The 21,803-nt window shown below is 42.3% G+C and overlaps 2 protein-coding genes across 9 annotated transcripts in view; both read left to right on the top strand.

Annotated features, from left to right (window-relative positions):
- Positions 1-8,075: 8,075 nt before the first annotated feature.
- ccnb1l (cyclin B1, like) lies at positions 8,076-13,171 on the top strand. 3 transcript variants are annotated; one of them, XM_073929041.1, is made up of 9 exons: positions 8,076-8,189; positions 8,361-8,489; positions 8,586-8,663; positions 9,270-9,443; positions 10,231-10,389; positions 11,476-11,712; positions 12,418-12,558; positions 12,724-12,825; positions 12,897-13,171. In XM_073929041.1, exons 1-9 carry the CDS (start codon positions 8,169-8,171, stop codon positions 12,954-12,956), a joined length of 1,101 nt encoding a protein of 366 aa, XP_073785142.1. In that variant the 5' UTR covers positions 8,076-8,168; the 3' UTR covers positions 12,957-13,171.
- A 1,190-nt stretch (positions 13,172-14,361) lies between these two features.
- zgc:158464 overlaps positions 14,362-21,803 on the top strand; it is a 111,620-nt gene continuing 104,178 nt past the window's right edge. For 5 of the 6 annotated variants that reach the window (XM_073929579.1, XM_073929577.1, XM_073929576.1 and 2 more), the window contains exon 1: positions 14,362-14,853. In XM_073929579.1, the coding sequence (XP_073785680.1) occupies positions 14,449-14,853 (405 nt within the window). In that variant the 5' untranslated portion in view covers positions 14,362-14,448. 6 annotated transcript variants of the gene reach the window in all.

Genomic DNA, 21,803 nt, shown 5'->3' with positions numbered 1-21,803 from the left:
AATCGCCGCTGCCGCACACCTTATTTTAGCATCTGATGACGTGATGCACTAAAGTAAAGATTCTAAGCACTGCACCGATGTGATCATACGCTACAGGGAACAACTGAAAAAAATGATTCAGAGATGATTCCTTGTATTTACTGAATTTTTTTACGTTAAGTGGCTGTAAACTATTTATTTGGGCTGAATTTAAGCAAGTTGAATTTTATGAAATTAAATTTTGTTTTTGTTTAAATTCAACATAAATAAATTGTTTGCAACAGTTTTGCGGACACAATTTTTCAGTGTGCTGATCACCTAATTGTTCATGTCAAAGGGTAAAAGTGTGTTTTATTCGGGGACCACTAGAAGAAAGCCTGCGCACCACGAGCGGTACACGTACCACAGTTTGAGAACCACTGATCTAAAAGATTTGTTCAAGCACAGTCAGCTATGTGATTTCTTGACTGAAGCAAAAACAGACAGTCACTAGCTGGTTCCCATCAGTCTGTATTAATACTGATTTTAAAGTACCACATGAGAATCAAACGACAGAAACACCAAATTTAGAAATAGAAATTCCTTCAAGAGTTCACACTCAGCTGCTGATGGATTATAAAGCGTGTTTGGCATGCTGTCCCGGGAGAAAGAGCACTGAGCTCCTTAGATCCTTGAGCTCAGGGTGCACCATGGTGAGAGGGGAGTTTGAGCTCGGGTAGATGTGGAGAACTCCCCTGCTGTAGTGAACAGATAGTGATCACTCGTAAGAGAGAACTACTGACTAGCAGCATGTCTATGGTGATGATTAACTAACTAAAATGTTTTGTTTGGTTATTTTAGGCTTGACATAAGTTTATTTGCTTCCCTCATTGTATTGTGGCTGTTTTCAGGTGAAACTCACTTCATTCTGACATATTATTTCTGAAAACAAGACAATATCTTAAAATGCTTCATGATTTAAGAATCTTTAGATATTTGGACAAGAAACAAGATGAACAGTCTAAGTAAGAACAGCTTTTTTTGCTGTGTAATATATAAATAAAAGATTGTAGATCAGTGTTTTCCTTTGCAGGCGACGCAGTGGGTAGCACGTTCGCCTTACAGCAAGAAGGTCGCTGGGTCGAACCTTGGCTCAGTTGGCTTTTCTGTGTGAAGTTTGCATGTTCTCCCTGCGTTCGCGTGGGTTTCCTCCGGGTGCTCCGGTTTTCCCCAAAGACATGTGGTACAGGTGAATTGGGTAGGCTAAATTGTCTGCAGTGTATGAGTGTGTGTGTGAATGTGTGTCTGGATGTTTCCCAGAGATGGGTTGTGGCTGGAAGGGCATCCGCTGCGTAAAAACTTGCTGGATAAGTTGGCGGTTCATTCCGCTGTGGCGACCCCGGATTAATAAAGGGACTAAGCCGACAAGAAAATGAATGAGTGAATGAATGTTTCCCTTGCTGATGAAGCTTATGAATCCTAATAGGCCGAGACTCAGTGACTGATCTTCATATTCATCCACCACACACACTGTCTCCATCCGAGATTAAATGATCTGTAAGTGCTGCGCTTCTCCTGATTCGGCTGTGGACGTGCATATTAAAGGCTGAAACTGCTCGAGCTCCTAATGTCTTATATTTAGTCTGGGGTGTGTTTGAGTCAAATTGAGCGAGAGGCATAGAAACGGCCTGTCTTATGTGGAGTGATAAAGAGTTGAGCCGCTGTGTGTGTGGGTTAATGAGGGCTGGTCATGTCTCTCGCCCAGCATCATCCATCATCCATCATCATCATCTTCCTCAGCGTCTAATCATCCCGAAACCAGCAGACGAACATGCAGACGCAGAGATCCGCTCACTCGCTCGCCTCCACAAGACACAAGGAAATGACTTATTTATCATTCACAGGCCAGTGATCGCAGGGCACGATCTCTCTCTCTCTCTCTCTCTCTCTTTTTCTCTCACACACACACACTTCGAAATGAAGCTCAAGAGCACTTGCCTTGTCGTTTTTATCCCCTATCGCTGTGAAAAGTTGTCATGGTGATTTCCGCAGGATAATAGACTCATGATTTGATCTTCAGATGACTACAGTTACCCATTCACACAGTTTAAAACACACGAAAAAACACTACAGTAGCTTATTGAACCATACCAAAGTGCTGAATTGATCTGTTGTGGTGATTCTACAGTTGCTATGGTAACACAACAGCTACAGTAATTGATCTGTTGAGGTGATTCTACAGTTGCTATGGTTACACAACAGCTACAGTAATTGATCTGTTGAGGTGATTCTACAGTAGCTATGGTAACACAACAACTACAGTAATTGATCTGTTGTGGTGATTCTACAGTTGCTATGGTAACACAACAGCTACAGTAATTGATCTGTTGAGGTGATTCTACAGTTGCTATGGTAACACAACAGCTACAGTAATTGATCTGTTGTGGTGATTCTACAGTTGCTATGGTAACACACTGACTCAGTGTTCATTCTACAAAACATATTTCAGTGCTTCATAGATGTAAATCCAGTATCAGCTCTATAGAGAATCTGTGAATGGAGCTGTGCTTTTACAACACTTTCCACACGCTGAAAAGAAACTCTAATGGTCACAATTTGTCTTTGAGTTCTTTCTACTTCCCTCTCACATGGACAAAAAGCAAAAATAATCACCTTAATAAACATAATCAATAGCTAATTAAAAGACAAACAAGCTATTGATATATCATTGAGGTTCCCGAAAGTCAGCCAGGAGGAACATTAAAACGGCAGCACACGCTCGATACATTATTAATATGAGCAGAGCGAACTCTACAGGCTCTCCGTGCCTTATTCAGTTTCACCTGTCCTTCACACACATCAGTGATCATTTCACAATGCTTTCAGACGACAAACTGGGGCATGCTGCTTAAATATGAACGTAAAGTCAGTGTGCACCCGACGTTTTACTCGAAGACTCTAGAATACACCAGACATGTCACGCGTATAGCTTTAAATGGGGAAAAGTGTAACAGTCAATATGGCGAATAAAGCCCCGCCTTCTAGAACTGGAGCCAATCATCGATCGCTATAGGCTGACCATTCTCCTGGAAAGGGGCTCGGCCAGACTTGATTTCCTGCAGATTTTGTTTGATTCCAACATTTAGAAATTAAACTAAAGACACAGTTGTGGGATAATTTTATTGGTGATTCCCAAAATTAAATTGAAAAGTAAGCTTAGCAAACATTTTAAGACGTGTTGGTGTTTCCCCATTCAAACAGAGTGCCCGAGTCCACTGCCTGAGAGACGTTTCATAGATGGCCAACAAGTGGAATGACTAAAGGGATTTTGTTACTTCAGTATGATTTCCAACTGTAACAGAATATTAAGTAGGGGTGGGGTTTATGTTTTAGCTCCACCTCTCATATTTCACTCGCAGCAAACTAACGATTGGAGGCTCGTGAAAATATTAGACCAATTTATAATCGAGTTTTTGAACCATAATAAAAAATTTGTACAACCTGCTGTGGTGATTCTACAGTTGCTATGGAAACACAACAACTACTGTGACTGATCTGTTGTGGTGATTCTACAGTTGCTATGGAAACACAACAACTACTGTAACTGATCTGTTGTGGTGATTCTACAGTTGCTATGGTAACATAACAACTACTGTAACTGATCTGTTGTGGTGATTCTACAGTTGCTATGGTAACACAACAACTACTGTAACTGATCTGTTGTGGTGATTCTACAGTTGCTATGGTAACACAACAACTACTGTAACTGATCTGTTGTGGTGATTCCACAGTTGCTATGGAAACACATGAACTACTGTAACTGATCTGTTGTGGTGATTTTACAGTTGCTATGGTAACACAACAACTACAGTAATTGATCTGTTGTGGTGATTCTACAGTTGCTATGGAAACACAACAACTACTGTAACTGATCTGTTGTGGTGATTCTACAGTTGCTATGGTAACACAACAACTACTGTAACTGATCTGTTGTGGTGATTTTACAGTTGCTATGGTAACACAACAACTACTGTAACTGATCTGTTGTGGTGATTTTACAGTTGCTATGGAAACACAACAACTACTGTAACTGATCTGTTGTGGTGATTCTACAGTTGCTATAGCAACACAACAGCTAAAGCAATGCTTCATAATGTGAGGCTGGAGCAGATGTAATGTTTCCTCTGGTCGGACCACACAGACAGGGCACAGACAGCACATTCTCAGCTCTGGCACAATCTCTGAGCGCCAGCAGACGAGGACACTGCCAAAACAATTACTGCAGCAATCAGAGACAAGCAGAGCGGCACGCCAGTGCGTGTGTGTGTGTGTGTGTGTGTGTGTGAGACAGTGTTAGTGACAGTGTTAGTGTTAGTGTTATAACAGCAGATTACACACACCACACACCAGTGGCTCACACTGTACTCACAGCTGGCCATTATGAACATATACTGCTCCTGTAAGTAATCACTAGTGTGTGTGTGAGTGTGCGTGTGTGCGTGCATGCATGAAAGTGTCAGTTTGTGTGTTGGTGTTTGTGTGTGCTTGTGTATGTATGCATGTGTGTTTGAATGAGTGAATGTGTATGATTAAGTGGTGTGGGTCTGTGTGTGCGCATCTGTGAATGAGTGAGTGAGTGAGTGTGTGTGTGAGAGAGAGAGAGAGAGAGAGGGAGGAAGAAATTGTGTGTGTGTGTGTGTTCAGTGTTTCAATCAATATCTATCTAACCAAGGGCGACCCGGGGAAGTAATCACTCCTCAGTGTAATAAAACGCAGCATCAGGAAGGACGAGAGCCTGATTCACAGCCGGAGCCTGGAGAGAGCAGCTCGACAACACTCTTACTTACAACACTACACATCATGCTATTTTTAATGTTCAGTAAGCATAAGAAGGTCTCTGGTTTGAGTCTCGGCTGGGTCAGTTCGTGTTTCTGTGTGGAGTTTGCATGTTCTCCCCGTGTTGGTTTCCTCCGGGTGCTCCGGTTTCCCCCACAGTCCAAACACATGCGCTATAGGGGAACTGATCAACTACACTGGCAGGAGTGTACGAGTGTGTGTGTGTGTATGAGTGTGAATGGGTGTTTCCCAGTACTGGGTTGCAGCTGGAATGGCATCCACTGTGTAAAACATATGCTGGGATAGTTGGCGGTTCATTCCACTGTGGCGACCCCTGAAATAGAGGCTAAGCTGAAGGAAGTTTGATGAATATTATTATTGTGTATTATTTTTATCATTAGCAGCTACAGGTGGAGGAGAGATGTGATGTCGTCATTAGGAGGTCATGATATATACATGTGCACTAATATGGATTAAATAAAGTACACACACACACACACACACACACACACCCCTAATACACCGTATGTACACTAATACACCCCTAATAACTGCAGACGTGCTAATGGAAAAGGCTGGGAAACAATTAGCAAAAATCTTGGGATACTATTGGACAGATCCAGCATGGAGAGATGAGGGCGGGTCTCTTCAGATATGCAGATCAGATGAAGGGGCGGGGTTATGATGATTTACTGTGCGCCGCTCCCTCCACACACTCTTCATCTGCTCATGCTGTGTTCATGTCAGTGATGGTGTTCAGTGTGTGTGAGCTGTCGCTCAGTGCTGGAGGAGAGATTGAGCTGTCGACATGCTGGAAACACACACACGAGCACACACACACACACACACACACACACACACACACAGCAAGAGAGACAGAGACAGAGAGATGGAGAGTGTGTTTCATTTGTCAGAGAACCAGCCTGTGTTCAGAGGCTAAACACTGGAGCGTACAGCAGCCATCCATCTCTATCAACACACACACACACACAACCAACCACACTATCCAAACCTGAAATACACACACACACACACTGAACACACTCTCTCTCTTCCACAAACACACACACACACACACACTGAACACTCTTTCTCTTCCACACAAACACACACACACACACACACACACAACCAACCACACTATCCAAACCTGAAATACAGACACACGCACACACACACTGAACACTTCTCTTTCTCTTCCACACAAACACAAACACACACACACTGAACACTCTCTCTCTTCTACACAAACACATACACAATCCAAACCTGACACACGCAAACACACTCACATAAACACAGACTAACAAACCTTAAACCTGACACACACACACACACAGCACACACACTCCAAACATGGCACATTTCCACAAGCACACAATCACACACTCCAAAGCTGACACACACACACACACACACACACACACACACACACACACACACACACACATATACACACACTCACAAACCCTAAACTTGATACACAACCACATACTCCAGATCGAAACACACACACACACTCCAAACTTGTCACATTTGCACAAGCACACACTCCAAACCTGACACACACACACACACACACATACAACCAACCAATCAATCGCACACTCCAAACCTGACACACACAAACACACTCACACAAACAAAAACTCACAAACCGTACACCCGACACACAATCACACACTCCAAAATTGAAACACACACACACACACATACAACCAACCACACACCCCAAACCTGAAATACGTGCACACATCCAGCTGCTATTGCTATACTTGTGGGGACATTTGGTCCTCATAAATGCCACAAACACACAGTCCAAACCTAAAATACACACACACACACACACACTCCAAACCTGGCACATTTGCAAAAACATACAACCACACACTCAAAACCTGACACGCACACAAAACTAACTGGTATTGCTATACCTATGGGGACATTTAGTCCATAAATAAGACACACACACACACACACACATATATATATATGTATATGTGTGTGTGTGTGTGTGTGTGTGTGTGTGTGTTACTATAATCTGTAGCACATTTTCATGAGTGCTTAAAAGAAGAGAAGTGTGTGAGCTCCAGATAAAGCCTCGGTCTTCACTGGGCTCCAGGAGATCTGCTCGGGCTCTGCAGGACGTCTGACTTTGTTATTTATTTGTTTGTTTATTTCCTCCGTCTGACATTTGGGAATATCACTTCAAATGTTAAGTGTGTGAGTTATCTGACAGAGGGAGCTGAACACCACAACACTGATGTAAATATCACTGCACAATTACTGACGGAGCCCATGAACATCAGCGCAGACACACACACACACACACACACACGCACACACTCCATTCTCCATCAGGACTTCATCAAACCGCATGCAGAGATGTTCAGAGCTGCAGTCCGTCACGGCCTTCAACACTGACATTCAACATGTACAAGGTAAACACTGAAGACTGCTGGCTGGTTTTAACCCAACATCAGCCTAAAAAAAGTCTCATTTAAAATTAATTAAAAATATAAAAAATAAATCAATGTCCATATTTGACCCAATGTTGGGTTACGCCAACAGCATTTATTAAAATGTAGGGTTTAAGGCAAGTACATTATAAACCGTAATTCACTTACCAAACTATTGAAAACAAATCCTTTACTTTTTAGGAATGTGTGTGTGCATGCATGCATGTGTGTGTGTGTGCGTGTGTGTGTGGTTGCGCCTCCAGAATTCATCATCTTCTTCTCCTGCAGAGTCTCAGGTGTGTTCTGTTTGAGTAAATAATCATCATCTCTGTTTTATATTACCCTATATGAAACATAAAGCGGGCATGCACACACTCATATCTGCTCTATATATGAATATAAAGGTCATCAGGCTGCGGAGGCTGTTCTGCGGCTCAGACTCATTTCCAGCTCCAGCATCTCCTGATGGACAGGTGAGGGTGTTCAGGTGAGGACGTCACGCTGAGTTTCAGGTCATATGCGTTTTCTAGAATAAATTAGCAACCAGGATCTCACTGCAAGATGATAACAGACGCCAGTTTGTTATAATGGAAGATTTATTTTTGCATTTATTTTCATGAAGTAGCCTATATTTATTTATTCATTTAGATTAACGCATTTGGTTTAAGAAATGCATCAAAATCAATGTACTATTATTATAAATAATTTTAAAATGAACATTAGTAATTGTTTTTGACGTAATCAGATGTCACTGTCGTGCACGTTGCGCGCGCTCGCGGGAAAGGAACGCGCATAATAAAGCAGCTGCAGTGTGTCCATGTTAATTAGCGCGCAGATTTCGGCGTATAAACTTTAAATCGCATTACTTGAGGAGTACTTTATACTTGAAAACAAGAACAGCAGCCAAATAAAGCAATGTCGCCTCGAGTTACACGAGTAAGCAGTGTTTATAAGTCGATCAGATAGGTAGATGTGATGAAGTGTTGGAGAGTTTCTGAGAGTCCGCTGTGTTTCTGAGACATGTTGTAGACGTAATGAAGTGTTTCTGAGAGTTATTGTTGATGTAATGAAGTGTTATTGCGGTTGATTTGCTGGATTGTTCCTCAGGCGCGCTCCAAATCCGCCGCCACGCGTGCGCAGAAGCCGCAGGCAGCACCGTATTTTCTCCGCTCCAGAGTCCCGTTAGGAAACGCGTCCAACCTGATCGGGCTGGAGAGAGTAGTGGAGGTGCTGAAGGTACAGTAGTGAAGTCCAGCGGGTCACGTTTTATTCAACAGCTCACACTTTCCTTCCTCTGTCTGTAGCGTGATATAACATCATTTCCTTCATTAGAAGCCGAAAGCTGCGCGCGCGAAGAAGCAAAGCGCAAAATCCAACTGCGTGGCCAAAGAGAAGGAGAAAACGCCAGAGGTGTGTGTGTGTGTGTGTGTGTGTGTGTGTGTGTGTGTGCAGCATGGTCAATACACCTAAACATAGATATGTTCATGAGTGAGACATATGAAAAATATATAATAAAATTATGGTAAATACTGTTGTTTTTGAATCATAGTGTAGTAAAGTACTCTGTTGTGGTGATTCTACAGTTGCTATAGTAACACAACACCCACAGTAATTGATCTGTTGTGATGATCCTACAGTTGCTATGGTAACACAACACCCACAGTAATTGATCTGTTGTGATGATCCTACAGTTGCTATGGTAACACAACAACTACAGTAATTGACCTGTTGTGGTGATTCTACAGTTGCTATGGGAACACAAATTAATGTGATAAGGGTGAGTGAAATAGTCCGGATTGATCTATTATCCCGTTGTCAGATTATTCTGCTTGTGTAGAGGATTTCTAAAAATTTCTGAACTCAACACTATATTTTGTGCTCGTCTGGAAAATGCTGACAGATTTAAGAATATGGAGATATTTGGACTAGAAAAGAAATACAAGTGTTGCCATAAATATAGCCAATGCTGTTGATAAAACATAATGAATGAATTAGTAACTGTGTGTTCTCCATCAGCCGGTTCCTCAGGCTCCAGACTGTGCCGCCGCCGCTGCTGTGTTTCAGGCTGATTCTCCTCAGTGTTTCTCCAGTCTTCTGCTCCAGGAGATTCAGGATTCCGGAGACGCTGCTGATGCGCAGATGTGCTGTGAATATGAGCGAGACATCTACACTTATTTACAACACCTCGAGGTGAAAACACATCCTAGCTTTACTTCCTTTTTTCATGCAAATGAAGGAAATGAGGCTGAAGGTCTTTAGAAACTGTCTAAAGAATCACATGAACCATGCAATTAGTTTACAGCTCTTAAAGGAGACCTATTCTGCTCCTTTAACATGCTGTAAATGCGTCTCTGCTGTGTCTAGAGTGTGTGTTTGAGCTGAGAACAGCACACAGATAATGTTCTCCAGCTCTCTGAAACTGACCCTTTCAGGCTTTGATCCTAATTGTGGTGTTTTGGTGACTGTCGCTTTAAATGCAAATGAGATTGTGCTCTTTTCAGAAGAGGGCGGAGCTTCAGATGCATTTGCATGAGCATAGTGACAGCTGTAGAGCAGCAGTGTGTGTGTTGTGAGCGCTGGTCAGGTGTGTGTGTGCTTCAGTGTGTGTTGATGCTTGTGTCAGTCTATGTGGCTCCTGTCTCTGTTCATCTAAAACTCCACATCTATAATCCTCTTAGTCTATGCTGACATCATCTTCAGCAGCTCAAACACTCTGATGGCTAATGGACAGACGGCTGCTTCTCACTCAGGCCTGCTGGACATGCTAATGAGATGAAGAATAATGGGCGGGGCTTTCCCCCTCTGATGACACGTACTGCAGGAGAATGTCCATCACAGTGTTTCTGCATCAAGTCTGATTATAATGAACACAGTTCACTCATGATGAGCATCAGAGGCTGCTGGAGATACACACACACTGTGTTTAAACCCCTTACAGAAGTGATTTCTGCAGAATAAGCCCTCTTCAATCCTGCAGGTTGCGCTCTCCGTCAGGCCGTGTTATCTGCAGGGTCAGCAGGTGTCTGCAGGTATGCGAGCGCTGGCTCTGGATTGGCTGATGCAGGTGCAGAGAGAGTTCAGACTGCAGCCCGAGACTCTGTTCATGACCGTCGGCATCATCGACCGCTTCCTGCAGGTCTGAGATCAGCTGATTAACACACATTTAACACATCACGCTTCATTCACAGAAATATGTCATGCGGGAGTTTAGCCAAAAGTGTTAATTCTGTCCTAATTTACTCACTCTTAACGTGTTTGAAAGCAGTTTGAGTTTTTCTTTTACACTGAATGATATGATTGGTTAGATTTACTCATTTACTATATAGATTATTATTTAAAGTGGTTGCAAACTTTTATATGGGCTGATTAAGTAATGTTCAACCTAATTTGGTTTAATTTCAGATCATAAATTTGGCAACCACTTTAAAATTGTGTTACTCCAATAAATATTTTTTAAGTGTATTAAATACAAAAGAAGATATTTTGTAGAATGTTGGAAACCTGTATCCATTGACTTCAACATTATTTGTTTCCCCCCCTATAGAAGTCAATGCACTCTAAACGGTTTAGTTTATTCATTCATTTTCTTTTCAGCTTATTAATCTGGGGTCGCCACAGTGGAATGAACCGCCAACTGTTCCAGCATATGTTTCACACAGCAGATGCACTTTTAGCTGCAACCTATCACTGGGAAACATCCATACACACTCGTTCACACATATATACAGACTCTTTAGCTTACACAGTTCCCCTATAGCGCATGTGTTTGGACTGTGGGGGAAACCGAAGCACCCGGAGGAAACCCACGCCAACACGGGGAGAACATGCAAACTCCACACAGAAACACCAACTGACCCAGCCGAGACTCAAACCAGAGACTTTCTTGCTGTGAGGCGATCATGCCACTCACTGTGCCACCGTGCCGCCCCAATGCTGGTTCATCTAAACCCAATTCTAAATAAATAAATGAATAGTACCAAGTTTACCCCAAAGATTGGGTCAGTTTAAACAACCCAGCGTTTCTTAGAGGCTGATTATAAAATGGTTTTCTTCTATTAAAGACGAAAGAAGATGTTTTGAGGAATGTTGAAAACCTGCAACCACTGACTTTAATAGTATTCAGTTCTCCTCATATGCATGTCAGCGGTTACAGGTTTCCAACATTCTTCAAAATATCTCCTTTTTTGTTCAACAATAGAATGTTTGTGGTGTGTGTCTGTAGAGTAACCCGGTGCCGAAGCAGTATCTGCAGCTGGTGTGTGTGACGGCCATGCTGCTGTCCTGTAAATATGAGGAGGTGTATCCGCCGACGGTGGGAGATTTCGCGTTCGTGACTGATGGAGCGTACTCATGTGGAGACGTACGGCGCATGGAGAGGATCATCCTCAAACGACTCGACTACAGCCTCGGACGACCCAACCCGCTGCACTTTCTGCAGAGAGCTTGCAGAGTCAGCCAGGTATATGCATACAGTGTGTGTGTGTGTGTGTGTGTGTGTGTGTGTGTGTGTTGAGAGAGAGAGAAAAAGAAAGAAAAGTGTTTTCTACAGGTGGTTTGTCAAGCCTGCTCACCTGTGAGTTTGTGTTTGTGTTTATGCGTGCATGTGTGTTCGTGTGTGTTTGTGTGTGCGTGCTTGCATGCTTGTTCATGCATGTGGCTGTGCGCTTGTGTGTGCATGTGTGTTTGGGCATGCGTGTGTGTGTTCATGCATGTGGCTGTGTTTGTGCATGCATGTGTGTTTGTGTGTATGGATGCGTGTTTGTTCAAGCATGTGTGTGTTCGTGCGTGTGGCTATGTGCGTGTTTGTGTTTGTGCATGCATGTGTGTTTTCATGCTTGTGTGTGTGTGTGTGTGTGTGTGTGTGTGTGTGTATGTGTGTGTGGCTGTGGGTGCATGTTTGTTCATGCATGCATGTGGCTGTGTGTGTGTGTTCATTCGTGTGTGCACATGTTTGTGCAGGCATGTGTGTGGGTGCGTGTTTGTTCATGCATGCTTGTATATGTGCATGCGTGTGCATTTGCGTGTGTGTGTTTTCTTGTGTGTGCGCATGTGTATGAGTGCACATGTCTGTTATTTTGTGTGTGTGTATATGTGTGCGTGTGTGTGGTAGTGAAGTATAATCATAGGAACACAGTAAAGTGTGTGTGTGTGTGTGTGTGTTCAGGCCTCTGCGCAGCATCAGTCTCTGGCTCAGTTTCTCCTGGAAGTCTCAGTTCTGGATTCTGATCTTCTCCATGTTCCTCCGTCTCTCCTCGCTGCTGCTGCGTTTGCTGAATCTCGCAGGATTCTGGACTCTGGAGAGCGGGTGAGGATTTACTGTCCGTCTACAATGTTGATTTAGTGACCCGTCTATCCATCATCTTGCCACCAAATGCTGTGTGTTTGGTTTAATTTGATTGATTGATTGATTGATTGACTGATCCATCCATCCATCCTCTGGCACTAAACGTTGTGTGTTGTTGTTGGTCAGAGTCTCCATCTCCAGCATCAGAGCGGATACAGTGCAGAAACTCTGACTCCAGTGATGCTGCAGATGGAGAATCAGCTGAAGAAGATCAGCTCTGAACACGCGGTGAGTAAATGACACCTCTCCATCAGCTGTACACCGCATCATTTCTCCTGCTGAACTGTTCTGCTCTTCAGCTGCAGGAGATCCACAGCAGATACCAGAAGCAGATGCACATGGCCAGAACACTGCGCTGAGCTCTGATCTACAGCCCTGAGACTGTTTTAATGCACTTCATCAGTCATGATTTTAAATGATTAATGCTTTTAATCCCGCCATTATATCATGTCGTGTGTGTCTATCAGCTGGATGAGCAGTGCTGATGTACAGGTTTGTATCAGTGTAAAGCAATGAGTGAGCTGATTTAAACGCAGCGTTCGTCAATAAATGAATATTGATTGTTATTATTTTACTTTGATGCATTTATCAGTCATTGAAGAGAGAATTCTCTCCACTCTCCATTCAGCTGCAATCATATCGAGATGTGGACAGTATAAGGTGCACTCTAAAACAAAAACATTGGGTTTATTAACCCAACTTGTGGTGTTGACCCAACATAAATTTGATGAATTCAACCCAGCATTTGTTTCAGAGCGCACATTCAACTTCAGTGACAACAGAAACATTCATAACTAAAAGCAGGTTCTAAAATAAATGCTGGGTTGTGTTAACCCAATACTGGGTCAAATATGGACAAACTGTTGGGTTAAAATATAATGAAACTTAATGTAAGAAAATAACCTTTTTTTTTAACAAATTTGTCCATTTTTGACCCAAAATTGGGTTAAATAAATCCAGCAAACAAACCCTTATGTTTGAGTTTGTCCATTTTTGACCCAAGATTAAGATTTAGGAATGCACAAACTTGGGTTATTAAAAAAATTCAAGTTTAGAGGACTTGTTTGCCCCTATTTGACCCAGAGTGTGTTTATTTTTGTTTAGAGTGTGTGATGATGTTTATTCATTCATTTTCTTTCAGCTTAGTCCCTTTATTCATCAGGAATTGCCACAGCGGAATGAACCGCCAACTATTCCAGCATATGTTTTACACAGCGGATGCTCTTCCAGCTGCAACCCAGTAATGGGAAACACCCATACACACTCACACTCTACGGCTAGTTTAGTTAATCAGTTCCCCTATAGCGCATGTGTTTGGACTGTGGGGGAAACCGGAGCAAACCCACGCCAATACGGGGAGAACATGCAAACTCCACACAGAAACGCCAACTGACCCAGCCGGGACTCGAACCGTTGACCATTTTGCTGTGCGACACCACTGAGCCACCGTGTCCCCCCTGTGTGAGGATGTTTAAAACTATAAATATTTAAAGAATGTGTCAAATGTTTAAACAAACACATTTAAAAACAAATAAAAGTGACAAAAGTCTGAAACAATAAACAGTTAAATAATAAATAGTCGAATTAAAACCACAAACAGTTAATAAAAGTGTGAAACATGTGAAGCAGTAAGTCTAGTGCTGAAGTGTGGAGTGTTTGGGCGCAGAGCCGCCAATAGGTGGCAGTGCGGATCTCAGGTAGAGTCTCCATCAGCAGCAGCAGCAGCAGCAGGCGCTCAGCTGTCACACACACGCGCGCACACACAGAGTTTCTCAAACAGAAAGTGGAGGAGTCCTCGGATATACAGCGCTTCTGGGAGCCGCGGATAGCTGTGTATAATGCTCGGTCGGAATGGCCCGCTGGTTCAAGGAGCACCTGGGTTTCAAAACCACCAAAGCCCCGCCGCCCGCGCCTCCCAAGCCGGACTACAGGCACTTCCAGACGGCCGTGTGCGCTCCGCCAGCCGCCTCTCCGCTCCAGCAGCAGCCAGACATCCTGACCGCATACAAGCTGCAGAAGGACTTGGACTTCGAGGACCCGTACACGCCGGGCGGAAACGCGTCTTTCACGGGCAGCCTAGGCTCCTCCGCGGGGGCTACGGAGGTCCGGTTCGGGTCTCCGATACACCGGCTCATCAAGGTGGAGGCTGCCGAGCGGAGCGCCTCGAGCACGGGCAGCAGCAGCGGAGTCAACGCGGTCAAAACACCCACATCCCCGCCAGCGGAGCCCGACAACTCCGGAGGAAAAGCGGACAAGGTAAGTCATGAGAGCTCTGTACTAACTATAACACTCTTTAACACACACAAACATGGAGCCAGACAGCTGAGGGGGGAAAGCGGATAAGAGTCAGAACAGCTCTATACTATAACACACACACGCGGAGCCCGACAACTGCGGAGGAAACTATTACTACACGAGTTAACTATAACACTCTCTCACACACACTGAGCATGCACTCAGGACCTTGCATACATTAGGGCCCCTGGGATTTAGGGGGCCCCTACCAATGCCAAGAAATCTATATTGATCATATAGCTCTTTTATAAATGTTCTATCATAGGTTGTAAAGTCTGTATGTCACCATTAAGATTTTAACATCATTTCTTCTTTTCAGTAGTGGAACGTTCCCTCCATACTAAACATGTGAATGTTAAAATCTAATCACAGATATGGCTAATGAACTGTACACAGTCTGTGAACTTATTGTGTTTAATTTTACATTAGGAAGATTAAGGTTCTACTTAAAAAATATATTTTAACATGCAGTTTATTTACCAAAAAACGCATCTACAGAGATAAAAATATCTATAGAGAAAGAGAGTTTGAGTTTCAATGCTGGGGTCCATACCTGAAATTGCTTAGAGCCCCCAAAATCACTAAGTCTGCCCCTGATGATAATGATAATAATAATAATATATAGAAACAAGATGTTTAAATCAATGTTAAATATTATTGATTGAAAGTTTACATTTTTATTTTTAAATGTAAAATAGAGTTTTAGGAACACACACACACACACACACACACTAGGCATGAAAAGATAACCGTTTTAAAACTGGCAGTAATTCTGTTTTACTGTTCTTACGGTGTATGAACGATTTTTTCTAGTTTTTAGTACAGCAGTATCTCAGATGCCGTTTTAAATAGTAAAAAATTGAGTTTTTGAAACTAATGAAGACAGCTGAAGTCAACGATTCATTAGAATTTGCTGCTATAAAATATTTTAAATGTTGCTCAAATTAAAACATATCGGCGCTGTCTGAAATCACCTGCTACTCGGTTGGTACGTTTGAATTTGAATTTACTACTCGACTGATAGAAAAGTTCATTCTAGACAGTATGCATGTCAGTAGTATGAATGGAGCGTATTCGCTTCTCATTCGTTAATTCTCTCGCGATGCACCATGGGATAGCATAGTGCCCATCAGATGTGCACTTCAGAATCTCGCTGGAGTCATCCGGGTACTGCTCGCACACTGTTTTTCCAATTCAATAAGTTCGGACATATACTACTCTGCTTGCATACTGTTTTTATCAAAGTATAGAAGATTTCAGATGCAGCCATTGTGTTCAAAGCAGGAAAAAATATTCATATCATTTTACCCAGACATTTAAGAGGAATATATTGTAGAGCAGTAATCACAATACGGTGAAAGCGTGATATTTTTATCCAGAGTTATCACACCATTATAATCTTATACTGGCCCATGCACACACACACACACACACACTGAGCATGCACTCAGGACACTTGCATATATATATATATATATATATAAAAAAAAAATTAATAATAAATAGAAATGAAAAGTTTCAGTTAATATTAACATCGATTAAAACCTTTTTTTAGTTATTAAATGTAAAATAGAGTTTTAGACAGTCATACAGACACACACACACACACTGAGCATGCACTTGCATATTTGGGCTGAAGTGTCTACATAGAATAAGGATTTTGGGTTCCAATGAATATCATTTTTTAAATTAAAAAATGATATTACATGAAATTGGATATTTAAATCAATAATAAATAATAAAAATAAAATAATAATATATAATTATATATTAATATAATATATATATAAAAATAATTAATTTATTAAAAATTAATAAAAAATAATATAATATATAATATAAAATAAAATAATAAAAAGTTTTAGTAACTTAAACGTTAGTTTCCAGTTAATATGACCTATTACTATAATTAATAGATTTTTGTTTTCTAAATAATAAAATATATTAACTCCATCTGTAGTGTCGGTATTCTTGAGGACTGTCTGGTCATCATATTCAGTGTCTTCATCATATTGAGAAAACATTTGACCGTTTCCACAGTCTGGCATGGTTGAGGGTAAAGGTACTTCAGTGTTTCAGAACCAGTCAAACAGGTTGTTTTGTGTGTTTGACGACGGTTAAAGCTCTTATCACTGATCTACAATCTGCTGTGGACATCCAGCAACATCTCAGAGCTCAAACCTGCAGCTGTTATAAGCTTTAGTAGTGCGTTAATCCTGAACACCGTCACTCTCGGTGTGTGATCTTATTCTCTATATATCCTCCAGATTCATAATCTGGATATTCCTGCACAGATGATGACGACTGTATCTCACTTTTATTTCACATCATGATACAAAAAGTAAACTTTAACACTAGTTTGACTGATTAAAATGGCTTGTCTATATTTGACCCAACACTGCTTTACCTCAGCCCAGCATTTGTAGCATTACTGAGGAGTGTGTGTGTGTGCGTGTGTGTGTGTGTGTGTGCGTGTGTGCGTGCGTGTGTGTGTGTGTGTGTGTGTGTGTGTGTGTGTGTGTGTAAAAAATGTTCAACTGCATGCTCATATTTCCCTGCACGAGTGTGTGTGCACATGGATGTTCCCGCATGTCTTGAGTGTTCTTGCGTAGCGTTATGTAAAGTAGAGTGTGCGTGTGTGTGTGCGTGTGTGTGTGTGTGTGTGTGTGTGTGTGTGTGTGTGTGTGTGTGTGTGTGTGTGTGTGTGTGTGTGTGAGAGAGTACAATCATCCTGAGATTTTCTGCTCTTCATTCCTGACACACCTTTTCCTGTGAGGTGTGTGTTCTGTGATCCCACTACACACACAAACACACACATACACACACACACTGACATGATGCAATCACACATGCGTTCAGCACACACTGTGATGTCATACACTCACTCGGGCTGGTGAATAATGGGAAAATCCTGATTGCTTTGGTCAATATTGTAAGCAGGATTATTTAAAGTGTCACCAAAAGTGTCTATTTATTTAAAGATATATTATATATATTATAGATATATATTAGAGATATATTAGAGATATACGAGACATCTCTCTGATGGTTCTGCTGCTGATAGTCCTGTCAGGCTTTATTCTCCATTAATAACCACATTGACATGCATTATTTGTAACTTACTGCACGGCGCTCTGGAACACTGGATCCTGATTGGTCAGTTGTGATATCCTAAGGTGTGTATTCTCAGATAACAACCGCTGAATAACACACACTCATGCGGGAACTGAGAATCACTGTCACTGAATATGTTCACAGCCATGTTTATATGATTTTCTGTCACGCATAGTGTGTGTGTGTGTGTGTGTGTGAGAGAGTGTGTGAGACTGTGAGAGAGTGTGTGTGGCAGATAGAGAGTGTGTGAGAAAGTGTTTGAAATTTAAATTCCATTTTTACACTACTGTTGAGTTTGTCCATATTTGACCTAATCTTGGGTTAAAACAACAACTCCGCATTTAATGAGTGTGTGTGTGTGTGTGTGACTTTGTTCATCATTCTGCTTCTGTATTGGCCACACACACACACACACACACACACACACACACACACACACAGAGCTCTGAAAAGGCCAGCTAATGTCTTAATGACTTTACGAGTGTTTGATAATTGTGCCGACGCTCCGCTAATGCTCTGAATGCCGATATCTGTGTGTATCTGGATTGTGAAACACATTAATGCTGGAGATTCTTCATTCTCTGGAGAGAAAGACAACGAACAGCAAATCACTGCCTACACACACACACACACACACACACACACACACACATACACACATTTAGTATTATTGTTGGGCTTTGTGCACCTTTTGTGAAGCTGCTTTGAGAGTCATTATTGTGCGGCGCTGTATAAAATACACAGTGATTGAGTTGAACTTAAGAATAAAGTTTGTCTTCTTCACATAATGACTACAGGAGACTATTAAATATCTCAAAGGGCAACATTTAATAACTAAACATTCATTTTCCTACAGCTTAGTCCCTTTATTCATCAGGGTCACCACAGTGGAATGAACCGCCTACTATTCTGCGGTGTAGGTGCCCTCACAGCAAGAAGGTCTCTGGTTTGAGTCTCGGCTGGGTCAGTTGGTGTTTCTGTGTGGAGTTTGCATGTTCTCCCCGTGTTGGCATGGTTTTCCCCCACAGTCCAAACACATGCGCTATAGGGGAACTGATCAACTAAACTGGCCGTAGTGTATGAGTGTGTGTGTGTGTGTGAGAGAATGAGTGTGTATGGGTGTTTCCCAGTACTGGGTTGCAGCTGGAAGGGCATCCGATGTTTAAAACATATGCTGGAATAGTTGGCGGTTCATTCCACTGTGGCGACCCCTGATTAATAAAGGGACTAAGCTGAAAAGAAAATGAATGAATGAATGATTATGATGAGTAAAACAAAGAGCATGCGGGTCAGCTAGTTGAAACGGTTGGCCACAAATGATTAATTATGTATAAATTAATGAATCATTCATGAATAGTTAATTCACCGTCACCCACAACGATGCCATCGTCCATCACGATGTTTCACATTAGACATCGTACAATGCCAAATCGATCAACATCGCCCAACCCTAGTTGAAATAGTTGGCGGTTCATTCCGCTGTGGTGACTTCTTGTTTTCTTTTTTGTGTCTTGTTGTGCTTTTATTGTTAGCGATGAGACTTTCTCAGTTGAGAGCTCTTTATATGATCATCAATTATCATTCAGAGCAGTGCTAATTATACACACACACACACACACACACACACACACACAGAAGTGAGACACTGCTGAAGGACTCCTGAAAGTGAATTAGTGAAGGATAAACAGTAGATAATGAAGGCAAACAGAAGTGTGTGTGTGTGTGTGTGTGTGTGTGTGTGTGTGTGTGTGTGTGTGTGTGTGTGTGTGTGTGTGTGTGTGTGTGTAGTGACCTTGCAGAGGCGTCTGCTGATGCTCTAGAGACTGGATTAAAGTGTGATGTTAAGATGTTTTCTGCTTGAGGAGTCAGTGTCTGTTTTGCAGGAGGATTGATCCAGATGATCAGTTGAGTTATTGATCAGGGTTAAGATGCTGTAAAAACTGATGTCAGATCAGCCAACATACACCGATGTTTCAGCATCCATATATGCAAGTTCAGTTTTGGATCATTCATCCGTTAGGAAATGTGAGTGGGGTCATATCAGAGGTCATTAGTAGACCTGTCGTGATATCTGCATTATGTTGGATGATATATATTAAACTTAAATATGTTGTGGGGTCGCCACAGCGGAATGAACCGCTAACTATTCCAGCATGTGTTTTACACAGTGGATTCCCTTCCAGCTGCAACCCAGTACTGGGAAACACCCGCACACACACTCATTCACACACACACACACACTCATACACTACTGTGTTTGGACTGTGGGGGAAACCGGAGCACCCGGAGGAAACCCACGCCAACACGGGGAGAACATGCAAACTCCACACAGAAACACCAACTGACCCAGCCGAGACTCAAACCAGAGACCTTCTTGCTGTGAGGCCACAGTACTGACCACTGAGCCACAGTGCCGTCCCCACACACAATATATATTGTGAAATATGTGCTGCATTATAAATATGCTGCACGTCAAATAATAATATTCCATGTTTAATTTGGATTTAAACTAGTTTCATTTGTGTGTGTGTGTGTGCATAGTGTGTGTGTGTGTGTATAGTGTGTGTGTGTGTAGTTGTGTAGGAGTCTGACAGCACAGTCTGGGTTTGGGCTTCAGGATTGAGGAAGTGCTGTTTTCCTGACAGGAAGTGTTTACAGCTCCTGACAATCCCTTACACTGGGCAAGTCTGATCTTGAGCCTTGAAATAGACGGGGAGAGGCACACACACACACACACACACACACACACACACACACACACACACACACACACACACACACGAGGAACCCTGATTTAAAGAATGAACTGAAGCTGTAGTGTAAAGCTTTTATATGACAGCTATGTGTTTCTGTGTGTTGCGGTTGTGTGTGTGTGTGTGTGTGTGTGTGTGTGTGTGTGTGTGTGTCTAGACCTGGTCAGTGTGTTGCTGATGGTCCCCATTCCTCCACAGTTGTGTGCTGTTGTGTTTGAGTGTTGTGGTTGTTTATGTGTGTTTGCGTGTGCATGCTTTGCTGTGTTTGTGTTTGTTCGAGAGAGAGTGTGTTTGTTTTTGTGCGCGCGCGTGTGTGTGTGTTTGTGTGTGTGTGTGTGTGTGTGTGTGTGTGTGTGTGTGTGTGTGTGTGTGTGTGTGTGTGTGTGTGGTCATGTTTTCAGGTTCTGGTCTTCCATCAGAGTCGTGTGTGTGTGCATATATTTGTGTGTGTGTGTGTGTGTCTGTGTGTGTGTGTGTCCTGGTTCTCCTGAGGGTCATCTGAGGTCAGTGTGTTTCCGTCTGTATTCAGGAGCTCCTGCACCAACCTCAGTTCATCACGCTTGTGTTCCTGCGTCCACTACAACACAAACACACACACACACACACACACACACACACACACACACACACACACACACACACACACACACACACACACACACACACACACACACACACACATTGTGCATTATAGTACTAAGAACCAGTGTTATGAACAGATAGAAATGATCATCTCTCCAAAACAGGCTCCATGTTCTTTATGAAAAATATTTCCCTCTTGTGTGTTTGTAGTGTAACTTTGACTCCTCATTGAGTGTCCACATGTCTTCCTCTTCTGCAGATGTTGTGGGATGAGTGTGTCTTACACTCAAGATCTCTATATTCTGGAATATGTGCATTCATTATAAATACGCCAGCTTTTATTAGAGCAGCAGCACCCGCGTCTCTCTGCATTTCTGCTCTAAAACTCACACTTGCAGGAGAGAGAGAGAGTGTGTGTGTGTGTGAGAGAGAGACAGAAAGAGAATTGGGTTTTCTCAAGCA

Source organism: Danio rerio, chromosome 18 (genome assembly GCF_049306965.1).
Source record: "Danio rerio strain Tuebingen ecotype United States chromosome 18, GRCz12tu, whole genome shotgun sequence".
Lineage (NCBI taxonomy): Eukaryota > Metazoa > Chordata > Actinopteri > Cypriniformes > Danionidae > Danio > Danio rerio.
This window is presented reverse-complemented; position numbering and strand designations above follow the sequence as displayed.